Source organism: Thunnus albacares, chromosome 4 (assembly GCF_914725855.1).
Source record: "Thunnus albacares chromosome 4, fThuAlb1.1, whole genome shotgun sequence".
Taxonomy (NCBI): domain Eukaryota; kingdom Metazoa; phylum Chordata; class Actinopteri; order Scombriformes; family Scombridae; genus Thunnus; species Thunnus albacares.
Genome location: NC_058109.1, coordinates 20378815 through 20398035, shown reverse-complemented (window position 1 = coordinate 20398035; position 19221 = coordinate 20378815). Strand labels below are relative to the sequence as shown.

The following is a 19221-nucleotide window of genomic DNA, read 5'->3' as shown; positions in this document are numbered from 1 at the left end:
ACAATTCACACACACACACACACACACACACACACACACACACTTATCATCATCATAATCAAATATTACTACCTGTTGGCATGCTGCTCACATTTTTAATATAATCATATACATTTTTCCAGAGGTAAAAATAGCCCTAAGTGAAAATTTCACCTCTCTTTTGACTTCATCACCATGGGAACCTCACACTTTTATCTCTGCATCACTTTCACCATGGCTACTGTTTTGGGGATGTGGCACATCTCAGCAGAGGTTTGTGAGGGATAATCTCTGACATGCTGCTCTGTCACACACCACAATTTGTGAAATAAGAAGCCTGGTGGTTGAACGGCTCAGACATGACACACCAGCCACTGATGCTTTGATACACAAGCCATTATCTTTAAAAGGGCAAATTGCCCCTGTGCAACACCCTCCTTTGTTGCAAACAGGTGTGTGTGTGTGTGTGTGTGTGTGTGTGTGTGTGTGTGTGTGTGTGTGTGTGTGTTCCATTGTTTACTCCACCTCTTCTTCTCTGCTGGCAGATCTGCTGCTGACAACTTGAGATGAGTGTGACAGCAAGAGTGACATCAGAGACAGCTACGTCTTCAGCTTTGTATGAGCACAGAAAGGAAATGAAACACCTACAGGCAAGATTGGGTGAAAGTGAGGTGAGAAAAACATCTCATCATGCATGTAGGTCAGCAAACATGCATGATAAAGGGAAGGAATACAAAACCTCTCAAAGTTGATTAAACTGTCCACAGAATTTAGTGTACATGGAAAATAGAGTATCTGAATTCATGAAGTGAAGCAGCTTTTCAAAGCATTGTAGTGACAGGGACTGAGTGTGTTCCTGACAGATACTGTCATCTAGGTGCTTCAGTGCGTTTTTAACAGTCCAGGGGACTCGGTTTCTTGTCTGTCATGTCAGCTATTCTCAGTTAAGGAAGGCTGTTGACTCACAATGAGGTAGCACAAGCCTGCAAACTGCCACTCTGTAGAAGGCCTCTGCATTTAATTTCTGTCTGCACCACACAGGCTCCAATGTATATTTCAAGCTGACAGGTAGGAGGGCTTTTTTTGTTAGACTTTAGATCTACATTCTGCCGCATTTTTATGAAAAATGTAAACAAAAAATCTTTCATTTATAAGTTGTAACTAATAGCTTTATTTATAGTTTATTAGTCAAATACTAATGTTTTTTAAAAAGGTTGTAAGGTTTTAATGAGAAAAACAGATTGGTTACCAGATTGTGAAAAATCTCTTTGACTGGTGCTTATTCCTCCCCGAACATGACGCTTCGTCTTTTTAAACAGCTCTTCAGTTCATCAGGAAGACTTCAACACTGGAATCATTCAGCTCATCTTCTGAAAATGTGCCACTGGTCCAAAATTCTTTTATTAACAACTTATTACAACTAATTACACAGACTTTATGGGGTGTTGGAAAAATCCTTTACGAATGACTTTAATGAACATTTATACATCTACTGCAGACTTGATGAGAGAAAGTGATATATGAGAATATGAGAAAGTGATAAACCAATGAACATTGGATTACCAACATATATAACTGATTTTTTATCAAATAGAAAGGACAAACACCAGCCAAAGGGATTTGTTGTTGTTTGTATGAATGGAATAAAATCTATAAAGCATAAAATACATCAGTCATTTATTAATTAAGAATAAATGAAGCCACAACTTTATACAGGGTGCTTTATTAGAAAGTTGTGCCTGAGGAAGACCTGTAGTTGATTGAAACATCACAAATAAAATTAAAGGTAGGTTTGATTTAGTGTGCAGCTATCCCAGCACTTATCCCAATGAGGTTTTGTGGATGTGCACACAACTACTCTGTTTTATTAGAAAGTTCTACCCAAAAGATTTTGAAGTTGTTTCAAATTATAATTCAGTTGATTCAACCAACATATCATTCTATGTTTTATATGGCATGGACATGAATTGCTTTGAGGAGATAACTAACAAAATCACTTTCATGTGGCTACAAGTGCATGTCAGTCAAAAGCACATTGTTAAGCCAGAGCCTCATGCTTGTCTGCAGCAAGTAACGCCAACTGAAAACACAATGTAATATGAAGATATTAACGTGCACAAATGAGGTGGAACGATTAGCTAGTCACCCAAAAGACTCTAATTGAACAAATACAGAGACAAGAAAGACCTCCCTCTCCCACCCAAAGAATATCCATTCACCATAAATGCAGGAATATACTCTAACAATGCCCTCCTGCAGTCATGACCTAAGAAATCAAGTTCAAATTCTTTGCTGGTCTTGAGATGTCAAAATATATTTTCTGGTTGCTGAACACAGCATGCACAACCCTTTGCAGGAGTAAAAGCCCCTGAGGAACTTTAAATGGCCCCTAGCAGTGTGTGTGTTTATATCTATGTCTGTGGTGTTCAGTGAGTCTGACTGGACATGAGAGAGAGACCAAGAGAGGCGAGAGTGTCTTCCTGTGTCTCACTGTATCGCGCCGTCTTTTGCATCTTTGCAGTTCTGGTGGTGATTCTAAGTTGTTCGCCAGGCCTTATGTGTCAACTACATGTCTGAGGAGTATACACTTCACTTGTGACACGCCAGCTTTGACAGAGTACTGAGAGGCCTGCTGGAGGGCTAGAGTGACAGCAGGGTGAATTCTGCTTTTGTTTGTGTTTACCACAGCAAAGTCAGCAGAGGCCACCTTTCTGTAATGCCTTCATCCCTCCCACAATCCCTTCAGTGTGACTCACGCCTACCTCTCTCATCAGGAATCTCAGAGGGGAGGCCTGGGAACCTATGACTTCACTTTTTTTAAGGCACAAAGATCCATTGTAAGATCCTTTTGCTGTTCCTTTCTAAAGAACAAGAGTGGGAACTGCTCTAGTCTCCATTCACAGCATAATAATAATAATAATGCCACAGTAGGATACAGTCTGGGCCTGAATGATGTGATAGATAATTATATAAAAAAGTGTTGAGGTGAATTGTTTTGTAGTTAAAAATCTCTTAGAGAATACCAATATCTTGCACAGAAAAACTTATCTGTACAATACTGGAATAGTTTTTCAAATAATCTTTTTCAAAATGACCCACCAAGAAATGTAATTGTTTCTTCAGTTTTTGAAGATGTTTTTTTCTTTAAAATTTACAGTATCATGTAGTTTGAAGGTCAAGAGTGACAGAAATTGTGAGGATAACTTGCAACAAAGTGTTAACCGAACCAGGGGTGTAATGGTTTTGGCTACATTTTTTGCTATGTTTTTAAAATTACTAATACTTCAGATTATTTACATCACATAAATACATAAACACAGAAAGCCCATCATTCATTATATTAATATCAATAGTATATTTTTACTCCTAATTTGGAAAAAGTCTAGAGAATATGTCACACTGTATGATGATTCATGTGAAGGTGCACAACTCAGGTGTCACACTGATAACCTGACCTGAGGGAGAAAAGACAGCAGATGAACTTTTTCCTAATATTTTCTTTCACCTCCATCCAGAGGGAGCTTTGTATGAACATGTGTGAATTCTCATATCACCCATAATTGAAACACCTTTAATTTAAAAGATCTATGCCCTGTGAGTCTCAGAGGAATCTTCAAATAGGTAGCATGTGATGTCACAACCCCTGTAATCCATGATGTTTCAGTAGAGGGCTGATGTGGATGTCAAAGTGTCTGATAAATGGTGAAAAAAAGTATAGGTTGTGCCATTTTGAATCTATAAGATTGTCAAACTGGCAGCACTGCTCATTTAAAGTAAGTAGTTATAGTGTGATGTTACTGTTTTGAGCTGCACTTTACAGATCAGCAAAATATTGCATGCATCCTATTTAATTTCATGTCATTTGCAGTCATAACTCTATCATTCTTAAAGTTTACAACATTATAAGTGAGATTTCTGCATAACCTCTAAAAGACTTAATTGTTCATGGTGGCGGATTAGAGCAAATGTGCAATGGGGGAGACTCCAACACTGGCTGTGATCTTTGTGTTCTGGACACAATGCATATAGTGTTATCAAGAAATCATTTGCCTTGCTGATGTCAACCGTCTGTCAGCTGCATGTATTTTCAGCATCATAAAATGGTGCTACGCTAAATGTTTTTTATGGTTCACATATGCACATATCTCTGGGCAAATATAGACTGCTCTTGAAGCTGGTTTCAGGTTATGACTTTTTTTCACCTGGTTAGTTAAAGGCTACTGAGGCGCTGACCTCTGTCTTTTGTAAGACAGTCAACTACAAACCACTGACCATCTCTATTCTAATCTGCAATACTTCCTTGATGCTGATTTACACTGTCATCAATCAATCATTGAGCACTCATGCTGAGAAAGAGCAGGCTCTTTGCTATGCCATGTATTATCTTCCCTAAGAAGAAGGCTCATATCTCTGTAACTGTCACTTTTATTCCAACAAGTAATACCACAGAGAGAGAGAGAATAATCCCACCGAGGGCTCAACACTGGGAGAAAATCCCACTGTAAAGTCTCACACAGTTTAACATACCTGACTGCTTTGAGGATATTCCCTTATGCTTGCATGCTTGTTTTGTCTCCACATTGCATGTTATTGCAGCTGAGGCTGATTAACATTTTAAGACAGAAGCATCTCTCTGTGTTGTATGGATAACGCCTGAATACACAGAGGTCAAACAGCAATGTGGTTGTGTCTGTTTGCTCTTCTGTCAAAGCAACAAACCTTGAGCTGCAGTAGTTTTTCAAATCTGAGTTTCCTTTCATCGTCAGCTACCCTTTGCTTATTCAGAGGGAATAAATCTATTCCATGCATTACGCAAAAAGTTTCCTCAGCTAATGTGTTTATAAAATTGTTAAACTGGCCATTTTGGATTGTCTGACTGTACTCTGTGCACAGACTGTGCAACAGTAGCCATCTGTTGTGCAGGACTTTTTGTTCCCTGAAATCAACACACTCCCACTCGTCTCTCAGACTTCATACTTACTAATCAGTTGGAAAGAATGAAGCTGGCTTAAAACAAAAAACAACAAAAACAACAAAACATTTTCAATAAACATACTGTATATAGTGTGGAGATGCAACCTATGGTATGGGTAATTTATTTTCCTTTCAAGGGAAGTACTACAAAGTACTGCACTGTCTTGTAATTGGGATTAGGTAATATACCAATAAACTTAACCACAGTGAGTAAGAAAACTGGTAATAATAATAATAATAATAATAATAATAGTAATAATAATAATAATAATAATAATAATAATAATAATAATAATAATAATAATAAAAAAGAGCTGCTTTTTATTTCTGGTGTTTGTTGATAGATAGAGAATTATTTTTAGCATCCACATGAAGTTTAAGCCGTTTCTTCCACTGAACAGAGGTACAATTATCACACAAGGAAATGTGATCCAGAGGAGAAGACAGTTACTCTTTGGATAACCTTGATTTATCGAAAATGTTAAATGACAAAAGGAGATAAAGGTTGACTTTAAAGGTACTAGCTGAGGGAGAGGTTCTTATTTTTGGCTATACTGATATTGTACCCACTAAAAAAGCCTAAATCCAGCTTTGTATTGTTACTATGAGCGACTAGTATGATATGGGTTTAACTGAACTGGAGTTTCACCTTATTGATGTTATTTTTGATAAAAGCATACTTAAGTTCATTCATGTAATTGAACATAAACATCAGAAAAAATGTTATTAGGCAAAAAAGTGGGGATATCTCTGTGAACCCAATGTCCACACAATTAATTACAACCATTGGTTAAATGTGAATAACAACGTATACCCAGAAATTACAGACAGAAATGTAAGGAAAAGGAGATGCTGATCCTCCATTATTTCTCCATTCTTACCCACCCCCTTACCCCCTCAGTGTGCCTCTCTCTTTCCATGCACTATCTCCTTTATTCTGCCTCTCTGTGGTTTGTTGTTTACATATTGGCTAAATGGTTTTGTTTACTATTCCTCCACTCTGCGGCAAAAATTATATTATGGTGCCCTCTGTCGATTGCTTATGGTAAAGCTGTACCCGGAAGTAATAGCCGATGAAAATGAATGAAAACCCATCTATAATGGAGATGAGTCCAGTTAGCAACAATTTCCTGTTTTGGTGTTTGGCTTTCAGAATAAAATAAATCCTTTCAGATTTAAAACAGTTGTAGTAATGTGATTTAGTAGGCTATTTAAACCCTATATCCTCTGATCTGTCACATATACATGGGCCACTGGTGTCAGGAAACAATGTAAAAAACAATAAAATGTAATCTTTTCTTAATTACAGAGGCTCCACATGGTAGACTGCATCTATTGTTTCACTTTATATAATTTGTATTTGTCAGGCTTCTCTTGTTGGCCTGTACTTTATCAATAGACAACATTTAAGCTGTTGTCTACTATTTCAAGAGAAACAAAAACAGATGACCCTCAAATTCAGCCATATAGTGTACACTTTATTAATATGTCAAACGTGCTTTCCAGTGGAAGAGTCTCTGAGAATTATTATTTTGAAAATGGTGAGTAAAAACTTAATGTTCATTTTATTCTCTGTCATTTGACCAACTCTATTTTCCAGTAGTACAGTGAAAGACATAGTTTGAAAGAAAGAAAGTCATAGTCACAGATAATCAGCATAGTTCAGGTTCCTTCTAGAGGTAATTCCATTTGAGGGTAAAAAAAAATTGTTTCCATCCTCATGTTAACATGTGTCTAATTGTGTGAATAGGAATAAGCAACCAAGTTCATCAGATGTCAGGTGTGAGTCTGTGGTTGCAGCTGGCCAGTATTAGTATTGTGTATGGGTGACTGTGCAAGAGTTTTAGGCACTTTAGATGTTTGAATTCTGACACATAATGTGATACCATCAGGTAGGCACCTCCTGACTGGTCACAAATTTATTCTGCAGGATAACAAAGACCCAAAACATACAGCCAGAGTCATGTATGATTATTTTAAGCAACAAGAAGAACAAGGAGTCCTGCAACAGATGGTATGTCCTCCACAGATCCCTGGTCTCAACATCATGGAGTCAGTCTGGGATTACAAGAAGAGACAGAAGCAACTGAGATGCATAAATCCACAGAAGAACTGTGACAACTTCTCCAAGATGCAGGAACAATCTACCTGCCAAGAACCTTGAAAAACTGTGTGCAAGTACATTGAGGAGAACTGGAGCCGTTTGTGGTCACACCAAATATGATTGTGGTGTCTACTGTTTACTGTACTTAATTGATAAATACTTTTGAAAGCATCCTCACTTTACTTTCAGTGCCTAAAGTTTTTGCACAGTACTCTATATTTAAAATCAAAGATATAAATTCATTTTAACTACCTTAATAAACAAATAAATTGTTCAGTGGACACTTTATCATCCAAATCATTGACCGTGTATTGCAGACTTTGAGGACGTTGTTTCAATCCTTAAACAAACAGAGTTTTAAGTGTTTCTGTGTGAGGATTAAGAACCTCTGACTCTGATTTGTGGTCAGTTTAGATTTGTGTAGATAATGGTTTTATTCTGAAGGACTCCGGCTGGAAGTCCTCGTGTTGTCGCTGCTAAGCGGAAACAATCGTCGCCTCGTGTTTGACAGTTTGGTCAGATTCTGGTTATCAAGTTTAGTGCTGCTAACCTCCACAAGATTGTCTTCAGCTTCGACAGTTCAACCGGTGGGCTTATTACATGAACACACTTCCATGATGTAGCAAGAGTTTCAGATAAAATAAATAACAGTGGCCTCCTTGTCATTTGTTCGTAACAACTTTTTAGCCTCTGAAAGCTAACGTTAGCCAGCTAACTTAACCCACGTTGATGCTAACCCCTCCAGCATTAGCGTGACATCTTTATTTACAGTGTTTAAACGAACAGTGTTTCGTACTAACTCGTCACAGCATGGAAACTGTCCTTTGATATATATTGTTCCCTTGCAAATTTCTCTATTCTAGTCATTAACAAAGTGCAGTATTGTCAGTTTCAATTAGGGTTGGGCGATATGGGCAAAATATCACGCTATATTTGACCAAATACTTCAATCTCGATGTTGCGACAATGTTGTAGGGATGACTGTTGGCGCTTTCACAAAATATTTACACATGTTTTGATAAATAATCGTCAGGAATATGGCTATAATGACTAAGTACAGCTTATAACAGTCTGGTAATTTCAAAAAATCACCATACTGTAATGCAGCCTTTAAAACCAGGAAAAGACAACACTTATGCCATGTCACGATATCTAAAATCTATGACAATATCTAGTCTCATATTACAATATCGATATATTGCCCAGCCCTAGTTTAATGCTCTCTTATCAATTGTCTCTCTTCAGATGTTACATGTGACTCACTGGCACCAGCTGTCACACACATATTACTCAGTTACACCTCTTGTGTCTAGTGAAGGGCAAGCAGCCTGCAGACATGTCCTCCCAGGAAGATGGGGCTGCAGAGCAGGACCCTGAGACCAAGCTGTCCGACTCTACCTCCACTGAGACTGATGCCACCGGTGGAGCCATCATCACTGTCACCATAGGGGCAACCGTACCCACAGGGTTTGAACACACTGCTGCAGAGGAGGTCAAGGAGAAGATTGGGGTTGACGTGCGAATCAGCAAAGATCGCGGTCGTATATACTTTCCAATAACTACTGACAAGCTTTTCCAGGTAAGATGAGACCAAGAGCAAATGCGAGAGCGTTTCTAAATGCTAAATTGTGTTATAGACAGAGGAAAATTTGATTTGATGCTAAATAATAGTAATTTATATGTACAATACTGTTTATATGGAGACCAGTGGTGATATACTGGAACCCCCAGTTTGATTTTACCTGGTAAAAAAAAGTGTGCATGCAGAAAAATCTTCTAAAGCATCTAAAATCTTAGACTTAGGGCCACAACTAAGAATTATTTTCATTATCGATTCATCTGTCAATTATTTTCTCAATTAAGCAATCAGTTGTTTGGTCTATAAAATGTCAAAAATGTCTATCACTGTTTCCCAAAGCCCAAGATGACACCCTCAAATGTTGCTTTGTCCTGACCAACAGTCCACAACCCAAAGATATTCAGTTTACTGTCATAGGGGACTGAAGAAACCAAAAAATATTCATTTGTATTATATTCTACTAGAAACCAGAGTTGTGAACAACTCTAATCTGTCTGTCTTTCTCCCTGGTCATTGAATTCCCCTCTGCAGGTCCATCTTCTGAGGTCTGTGGACAACCTGTTTGTTGTGGTTGAGGAATATGATCATTACCAGTTCAAAGAATCAAAGGTAAATTACAATCAGCTGTATTCTGTTGTAACTGATGTTAAGCACATACAGTATGCATTATTGTCAGGGTCACAAACACTGTGTTTCATACAGGAGGAGACATTGGCAGAGCTGCAGGAGCTTGCCTCCAAACTCCCCTGGACTAATGCCCTAGAGGTCTGGAAATTAAATGGCACCCTTAAAAAGAGAAAAGTCCACCGGAGAGGAGGAAATGTCACCAAAGTAAAGCCTAACAGTGAGACCATTGACGCAACTGTGGCTGACACCGAAGAACAAGAACTACCTGAGGCTGGTGAAGGCCAGACAAAGGCGGAGACCACACCTGACATGGAGGCTAGCATGCAGGACTCAGAGGACACAGCACCCAAGGCCAAAGTAATCAAGTTTCGTGTGACGTGCAACAGGGCTGGTGACAAACACAGCTTTTCCTCTAATGAGGCAGCCAGAGACTTTGGTGGGGCCGTACAAGAATTCTTCCAGTGGAAGGCGGACATGACAAAGTTTGACATAGAGGTATGCATGCTTGTTCAGACTGGGCTGACACTATACCATTATACTAGCAGCGAATACCATTGTACTAGCCAAAACTCTGACTGTTCAGACACAGTTCATGCATAAACAGTATGAGCCAATGTTTCATTTAAGCAGTAACAAAAGAAACAATAACAGCTCCGTTACTTAACACTTCCCATGTAGATAAGATTGTCATGCCATGTGACAAGTTGAAAAATGCCACATTTGGCTCCAGCATTGTATCACAGATTGGAGGTTAGGTGTGGTAACAGTTTTTAAAATAATATACAAGGTTTTCACACAGTGATAATGATCTGTGGCCTTTCTTCATTCTGTAGAGTTTGCTCAGTATTTTACTGCTTGGTAGCAGTTGCCAGTTGTGTGTAATTTGACTATTAAAATGTATTTTGTCGTTACATTACATTCATTTAGCAGATGCTTTTGTCTGAAGCAAACTCATTTAGTTCATAGACTAAATATAGTGTTAATAATAATTCTTGTTTAGCTGATATTCAAATGCATATTTTGATGCATGAATAAATATTTAGTTAATTGCTCTATATGTGTTTGTAAGTTTCAGTTTACTGAAGATATGAGACTATAAGATCAAAGTTGCAACTAACAGTAATTTCCATTAACAAGCAATGTGCTCATTGATTTCTCAATTAGTCCTTTGTTTACTCTATTAAATGTCAGAAAATAGTGAAAAGATGCCCATCACAATGTTTTAGAACTTATCGTGACATCTTCAAATTGCTTGTTTTTCTTGACCAAGAGTCTAAAACACAGAAATATGTAATTTACTATTAAAGGTAACAAACAAAAGAGGCAAATCCTCACATTAGAGAATCTGTAACCTGATGATTTTTGCATTAAAAAAAAACTAAAAACAATTTATCCAAATTAAAAAATAGTTGGCAGTTTATTTTATGTCAGCTCTATAGATAATGTTATATTTAATCATGTACTGTATGTTCCTGTACTGTAGGTCTTACTAAATATACACAATGAGGAGGTGGTGATCGGCATTGCACTCACTGAAGAGAGTCTTCACAAGAGAAACATCAGTCACTTTGGACCCACCACTCTTCGGCCTACCTTGTGCTATGGCATGCTCAGGTAACTCTTCCAACAGTTACACCATGTGATCTCGATTACCTTACACTATCAGGCTCAAACTATTCTTTGAGTGTCTTTGTAGCAATGAGGGTCCATGGGACATACATTTTGTCATTTGCTAATGTCAGAGACGGTGAGGCCGTGTCAGTTTTTGAGTGTATCAGGTCCTTTACAAGCGTATATTTGAGACCCTGAATTTAACATTTAATTTACAATCAGAGTATTGAAATAAATTTCATTTTAATTCCATAATTCTAATTGGCTGGATGATTTTGGTTCAGAAAGTCAAGGTTATAGTTTTGACATGACAAAGTTTAAGGAAAAAAAACCCAATATTTCCACTTTTGAACCACTCTCCTATTGACACTCATGTCATGTTTTGTACAAAGTTACAGAGAAAGAGTTGGTGACAAAAATTCTGCCAATGCGTAACCACAGACTTTCACCTCAGAGATGAACAGTTGCTTACTCTCAGTTACACAATAAACACACATCAAAATGAGAAAAGGGTGCTGACAGACAAGGATTAAATTCTCAGGAATATGAAGTTTGCTTATCTAATCGTAATCTTCGAGAGAACTGTTTTTCTTTGCACCTACGCAAAGTAAAGTTGCCTAAACCTGCATTCACACCAAATTTGACAATGCGGTACGTTCCCGCAGGGCTGTGTGGAGGTATGGGCGTGTTTAATAGTTCTTTAGAACATTAACACCATGAAATGATCAGAAAATAATGTTTGATTTTCTCTGAGTCACCGGTTTCTTCTCGCGCCACTGCTCCTTCTCTTCATTCACTCTGTAGCTTGCTCGACCACCGCTGTTCTCCGCCTTTCTCTTTCATGCTCTAGATCGCTTGATTTTTTTTAATGAGTCGGAAAGTCAACAGCATGGCCTAACTTTACTTTTAACGTTATCAAACGAAGAGAAATGTCCACCCCTCTTCCTAGTAATGTCTTGTACTCCCTCATGGCAGCGTTATACAGCTGTGCTACATAGTAAACAAGGTTCTTCTTCCCATTAGCATCTTTGGTTTGATTGCCAGCATAAGTGATTTACCACCGTGTTGGATTGCGTTTTGGCAGAAGTTGATTTTGGTTCAACTTCTTCCTGCACAGCTGCTGCGGTTTTTTGCTGCACCCCATGTGGGAGATTTCTCTAAGTTGTTTCTCGGGCTTGACAAAAACACTTCCATTGAAAAGCTGACACTGAGGTAGGCCTGCTTGCCCTTAACAAGTAGAAACATATCCAATATCATTGCCCTAGCCAAGACAAACTCTTCCCTGTTGAGATCAATTCTCAATTCACACACAGACTCAAATAACAGTAACAAAAGACAACAAGTAACAAACCACATAGACTCAAATATAACTGCTGCGTACACCATTATTACAATCTAATGTACTGAGGTGCTATTAACTTTGCAACATCCAGAGTTTTTTAAGGTGGTTGTTTAATTTAACAGGGTATATAATTGATCAACATATCAGTGATAGTGCAAGCCAGATGTTTGCATGAAGCATACAGAGTAGCAGTCAGTCCAGAACTGAGGCTTGTGGTGTATTATAATTATCACTGACCGCTTTTAAAGCCCTCAGTAGTTTCAGAAGTGGTTGTGACAAGACACCGGTTTATGGTTTGTACAGCAGAAGCAATTAGCCTGAGTAATTATTTTAATAGTCCATTGAGACACAATATTATCCCAATGCATCCATTGGGATAATATTGCACTTACACAAATGCAATATTATCCCAAGTTGAAAACATCATTTCAATAGCAGTAGCAACTGTAGTAAACTGCATAGTGCTGTGATCAGTTGTTGCCACAGTTAGAGATTTCCAGAAAATTTCAGTCAGTATATGCCCAAAAATAAATTTGTATAATTTCACATTCTGCATCAATGAACTTATCTGACAATTACACAAAAAATCATTATGTGCATTCTTAACAAGTACAATAAAAGCTGTGAGAACAAATACAAATCAAAACAATGTGATGCAGTGCTAAAAGTGACATAAATATGACTTGGATAAAATTCAAGTATTTCACATTTAGAGAGTCTACTTGTTGCAGTATAAATTGGCAATTGACTGACACACAGTATTTGAAGTTACTAATGTATCATACAAATAGAGATAATGGTGTTGAGGGAGGAGAAGTGCAGATTGGTGTAATGTTAATTGCAGGGCATAGGGCAGTTTCATTAAGTAGTTTCACCACTTTGTGTTTATAAGCACTATGTTCATCATTCTGGCAGGTCAGTACTGTTTCTGCTGGTGCTGGACTCTGTGCAATAGGTTTGGTGTGTTGATAATGTTGTGATCATTTCTCACTAACTCCTGCATTAAATATGCAGTATGGGTGCAGGCAGTTTTTTACCCTGGTTTACAAGGTCTTGTGATCAGAGGTAGAGCAGTTCCTCATGAACAATATACTAAACCCCAGATTTCTCCTGATGGCCAGGCAAGAGTGTTGAATGGCAGCTCCCGCACCATCTGTGTGTGTTAATGGGTGAGGAAAAGGCAAAATTGTAATGTGCTTTGTCCTACTAAAGTTGAAAAGTGCTGTTGAATAAATGAAAAGGCCTTTTCAGAATCCAGCTGACTTGATTTAACCCTTCTAGATATGTTATTTCATTTACCATTTATATCCATACCTTATTGTCTGTTGACAGGCTGTGTAAACCTCAGGCATCAGATATAATACTTGATCCAATGTGCGGAACTGGAACTATACCATTGGAGGTAAGACATAACTTCTGCACCCAGACTCGCTATCTGTCTGTTCATTTTGGTCATGATTTGTTCAAAATATATTTGGTGTAATCAAATTGGCCTCCATGGGTGAAGTACAGACTTCACCCATGGAGCAAGTTTCAAAAGATCAGAGACTTTGTGAGTTTACAGAGAACTTTGCTTATTTATGTTGTTTTCAATCATCAGAGATGGAAAATGTAAGCTTACTTATCACAAACCTGTTTTACTTGGATTGAGCTGTTGGTCACATCTGGACTTTTCTTAATGTTATTAGAAAATAGATTTCCTTAGTTGACAGATGGTTTGAATCTGAGGTTTAACAGATCACAGGAACTTTACACAATAACAAAACCACAGACTACTAATTCTGCTATCGTTTTCTTCATCAGGGCGCCATAGAATTTCCCAGTTCATTCTACATTGCCGGTGACAACAATGACATGGCAGTTAACCGCACAGTCAATAATACACGTCACATCCAGAAAAGGAGGGCAGACATGGGCAGGTGAGAGTGAACAGCCCAACATCTTAATAGAAGTTTGTTGGAATACATGTATGTGTAAATGATGATCACCATAATGTTTTTTATGTCTTTAAACAGTGTATCTGGATTGCCCATTGACACTGTGCGGTGGGATCTGTGCAATTTACCCATAAAGACCAGCTCTGTTGACATTATCATCACCGACATGCCCTTTGGGAAGAGGTACCATAACAGTGGTGTACATGAGTTCTTAAATGCTACCTATAGGTCATACTAAATAAGTTGTTAATTTTTGTTTATAATATTGTAAAGGCCCAGCCAGAGTTGAGTCCACCTGAACCACAGTGTTGGTTGCAAATGTATTAGCATAAAGAACATACACAAGATTTCATCTTTTGTTTTCTTGAAGAATGGGCTCAAAGAAGAAGAACTGGGACCTTTACCCCTCATGTCTGAGAGAAATGGCCCGTGTGTGCAGACCAGGCTCAGGAAAGGCTGTGCTGTTGACACAGGACAAGAAGTGCTTTGCCAAGGTACCGTTGTTCTCATGCAGATACAGGATTTTCAACTAAGATATTACTGAAAGTTCTCCGGAAATAAGATAGTTACATGAGAGCTTTCAAAAAAATCACAGTGTTAATCATTTCCTGCCACTGTCTTCCTGGTAATGATTCATGGCAGCTGCTGTTTGCCTCATCCAAATGTTTAGCCAGATAAACACTTGCTGGCAGACTTTATCAGGAGGGATTCCGACCGAAAACAGTCCTGCGTTAAAACAGTGCAGGGGGCTCTGTTGGTTGGTTTGTGTTGCTACATGTACCAGAGTGACATGAAATTACGATGCAGGAAGTCCAGTTAAAGTAATAGATCTGTGAATTTGATGCCAAATCAGTTACAAAGTAAACCACCAGGAATGTGCGCTCACATCTATGTGATTTTACCAATGCAGCACGTTATTGGATGACATCGCATTGCATTGTCTGCATTAGACTGTCACCATTCCAATGAATGAGAGGGCTGCATTTTTTCATGCAGGGCTGATTTCAGTCTGAAGGCGACCTTATGAATAAAACAAGTGTCTTTCTCACTAGCTTTATTCATCACAAAACTAACACCAGTAAACCAATGGGATTATGACCAACAATGAACCCCTGAAGCTATGGCAGGCAACACAGATAGGTGTAAGTAAGTGCAGCAACAAACACACAGGCAAAACACTTATATCCATTCAGAGTGACAATGATGCGTGTCAAACCTACAGTGGAGTCTATCTGTACGGGTCAACGCCTGTCAGCCACCCTTCCTCCCGACCAAGGTTGGACGCAGGCTGGCCATCAGGAAGGGAAATTTCAATTCTATCACTATTTAAACATCATTTAATTGACTTGTTGAAAAGAGAGATGGAGAGAGAGAGAGACAAAGAAATACAAAGTTAGGGAGAGAGGGATTGTGCCTGTGGACAATCAGAGAGGTGAGAATGAAACTTGATTTTTATCTGGTAATTATTCGATGTAATTCTAGCTGTTTATGAACTACACGGCAGACGGGTGTCTCTTCCAAAAGTGAGAAGTAGGTTGACAGCTGTCTCATGACTGGCTCTGTGGCAGGTTAACACACGTCAAGTTGACCTAAATCTTACAAGCTTCTACCGTTATCACTTGCACATTTTCGTCCCTTTCTGACGATGACACATAAACAAAAGATTTATATTAGATTTTTGCTCCTTTTGAACTCCACTTTAAGGCTGCATCATTTTTGATAAACACGCTCCCCGTTCAGACAGTTTTATCAACATGCACCAGCTGGGTTAACAATTGCATTGTGGGAGTTTTCAATTTAGGTCACATAGTATGCCTGACAGGTGCTACTTTAAATTAGTGATGAATAAGGTAAAAGTATATGCAACCTTTTTACCTATAATAATGATGATGACATAATACTAATAATAATAAGCATTACAGTACAAAATATGTGTTTTGTGATGACCCCTGGTGTCATCTTTGTCTTGCTGTGTGAGGTTGATTAAGTCCTGGCTGCACCACAGCTCACACACTCTCTGCTGCTTTGCCCCATGGCTGGGGGCTCGTCAGGGATCTGTTTGTTATAACCTGGCTCTTTGGCCACAAAGAAATAGGAGACATGTCATGTAACTTTCAACAAAAGATAATTTATTGAATCCAAATTAAACCAAATTGAACCAAATTCAAAAAACTGAAGATAAAGCATGGGGTGTGGATATCAATAGCGTCAGTGGTATAGGGTGTGCATGAATATAAGATATATGTGTGTGTGTTGTAAGGTGCAAAACAAAGGCAAATGGACACCTGAAGGGGAAAGGGAGAGAGAGCTGCAGCAGCCACGGGGCAGGGTGGCAGAGAGAGAGGGAGCTGTGCTGCAGCCAGGATTTAATTAACCTGGGAACACCCTCAGGTGTGAGCTAACGATCACCTGCAAAAGTAAACAGGCATGTGAACCACACAGCAAGACAAAAGTGATAATAATGTCTTAATAAGTCACTGTTGTAATTATCATTAACTGCTGATGGGACTGGGTGCCAACTGCACACTGTGTGCCCTCTGATGCTTTGCCATTTGCATGGAGCAGACACATGTTCCTAGTAAAACAATACACAGTATTGGGAACAGCTAGACTGATTTGAATTATCTCCACCCTTTTATAATCAATGGTTCTGCTGTTCTATTTCCACACATCACCTCACAAGCTTGAGCTGGAGTCATGCAAAGATTAAACTAAACATTGCACTGTGTATACAAATATGCAACCTGTTGCTATGGAAGTCATTTCTAAAAATAATACATTTGAATAAAGTTGTCTCTGTTTTGAAGTTGTTATCCAGCAGTAGCCTTCTCATAAGCCTCACCAACTGGCGGACTACTCAGTCACTTCTTGCTAACCTGTCTATCTGCAATAATCCATTCTGTTTGAAAACAAAACTGCTTTCAGGATTTTGCTTAATGTTTCTCAATATTTCTGTTAAAAGGATTAAATTAAATTTTATTGCAGTGACAAAACTTCATCAAAAGAGCTAGAAACCACCACAGTCTACATAGACGTGAAATAGATAGTGGTAGCCAAAATGTGTAACATCCATACTGTAACTATAAGCACAATAGACATAAATGGCTATCTAAGCCCACATTCCAGAGGAGAGTGAACAGAAGTCACATTTCTTAGTGATTCTGTGAACTGAACTTGCTCTCTGCAAATACCCTGAACTCTAAAGTGCAACACACTGGCCGTATCGTAAGGCGTTGCATCATTTGACACCCATAGCGTACACCAAAGGCATCATACAAACAGAAAAAGAAGTCAAGGCACAGTAGCCGGCATGTATAAAACCCAGAGGTGAATTTAAAAAAAATAGCTGCTTTCTTGGAGCACTGACATTTGTCATCAGAGGTTGATATGTGTCAACGTCATACTGAGATTATGACCACTTTGCAAAGAAAAGGGATGGTTGTGTTCAAGACAGCAAATTAGCAAAAACATAAAATTAAAAAGGCTTGATTGTAGTCAGTTTAAGCATTGATTAACCAGGTTCACCACTGAGACTTGGTATTGTTGCTATGGTTACCTGAAGTTTAACTTATTGTATCTTGCTCTCTGATTTACATTGGTGTTTACACTGTTGAACGATATATACAGTGTCCTGATATTCTATCAGATTAACAGCCTCATCACAGCACTCCTGTCACATCTCTCACATTGTAAGTGTTCTAATATGTACCCACTACAACCTTAATAATAAACCTTATGTAGAATTATCACTTTATGACAGTGTCAACAAAAATTGAAAATATATAAGCTTCATAAAAGGAGAATTTACGGCAGAGCTGTTTTATTGGATTGCATTAGATTGCACAGGTGTTCCCAATAAAGCACTCGGTGAGTGTGTATGTAATTTTCTTTAACACCCCACCATAATGACATTCTCAAAGTTTTGCTATGTTGATTGCATTAGATTGCACAGGTGTTCCCAATAAAGCGCTCGGTGAGTGTATATGTAATTTTCTTTAACACCCCACCATAATGACATTCTCAAAGTTTTGCTATGTTGTACTCTACAAACGAAGTATTGGTGGTTTCATCATTTATAAATGCCAGTGGTTTTTATGTTTATACAACTCCATCACATTTATACAACCTAATGTGGTCCTTCGGTTAAAAATCTTGTTCCAATTTAAGCCAATTTATCCTGAAATAATCTCTAAATAATCCCTCCATAGCCTGAGAGAGGCAGGTTTAACTCAGTTTAGACACAGCATCATGGAAAAGACTCTTAACAGCTGTATTTGTCTAAGCAAACATCTTGTTCCACAGAAAACAAATGTCTCATTTGTTAGTTTGCCCTCACAAGATTTATGTTATCTCCAGGCTCTATCGAGAATGGGCGGACTGTGGAGGAAGATGCACACTGTTTGGGTCAATGTCGGGGGTTTACATGCTGGAGTCTACCTCCTCAAGCGGACCGGAGCCGTGTTTGGTCAAACTCCTGAAGACGTCTATGAATCACGAGGAACAGTTCACACACATGAGAAGGGGGATAAGAAAGATGACGAGGAGCTCTCTTAATTCACATCCGGTGTTTAAGTTCTCGTAGAATTAACGTTATTTATATTCTCATTGCTGATTTAACTTTTCTTTTCAATTCAGGTTCTCTGGTCAAGTGTGCCAAGCAGTTTTAGTGTATATTTTTTGTATTTCTCATTCGGTTGAAAAGCTATTTCCATCTACTGTATCCACTTTACAGAAACTGCACATTGCCATTTGTTGTGACTAATAAAGGTTGAAACAAAAAAAGTCAATTGATGTAAATATTAATCATTTAATACACTACAGTGGCCAAGTTGATTTGTAAGTGACCTATTTACTATACAGAGATTAACCCTGAGTGAACAAAAACTGAAAAATGTTTCATAAATTTGGAGGAATATTTTATTTTTGACATGCTGGGAAGGAAATGAGGGGAAAGCCTCATAGATTTGAGCTTCAGGCTTTCCCTCCCGGGACAGCTCCTTCACTTCTCCATTTCTGACGTGCCGAACTGACCATACAACAGGTGGAGACATATGTGGGTAATTTCAGC

At 38.4% G+C, this 19221-nt stretch overlaps 1 protein-coding gene across 2 annotated transcripts; it reads left to right on the top strand.

Annotated features, from left to right (window-relative positions):
- Nucleotides 1-7525: 7525 nt before the first annotated feature.
- thumpd3 (THUMP domain containing 3) lies at nucleotides 7526-18940 on the top strand. 2 transcript variants are annotated; one of them, XM_044349414.1, is made up of 10 exons: nucleotides 7526-7644; nucleotides 8371-8636; nucleotides 9168-9245; nucleotides 9339-9758; nucleotides 10747-10877; nucleotides 13549-13618; nucleotides 14020-14135; nucleotides 14232-14336; nucleotides 14524-14647; nucleotides 18510-18940. In XM_044349414.1, the coding sequence occupies exons 2-10, from the start codon at nucleotides 8394-8396 to the stop codon at nucleotides 18705-18707; spliced, it is 1485 nt and encodes a 494-aa protein (XP_044205349.1). In that variant the 5' UTR covers nucleotides 7526-7644; nucleotides 8371-8393; the 3' UTR covers nucleotides 18708-18940. The 2 variants fall into 2 exon arrangements, with proteins under 2 accessions (XP_044205349.1, XP_044205350.1); XM_044349415.1 differs by having other exon boundaries at nucleotides 8303-8636.
- The last annotated feature ends 281 nt before the right edge of the window (nucleotides 18941-19221 follow it).

Coding starts and splice junctions, on each gene's coding strand:
- thumpd3 (XM_044349414.1), top strand. CDS start 8,394: ATGTCCTCCCAGGAAGATGGGGCTGCAGAGCAGGACCCTGAGACCAAG. Junction 9,246..9,338: donor ACCAGTTCAAAGAATCAAAG/GTAAATTACAAT, acceptor TGTTTCATACAG/GAGGAGACATTGGCAGAGCT. Junction 14,337..14,523: donor GACATGCCCTTTGGGAAGAG/GTACCATAACAG, acceptor GTTTTCTTGAAG/AATGGGCTCAAAGAAGAAGA.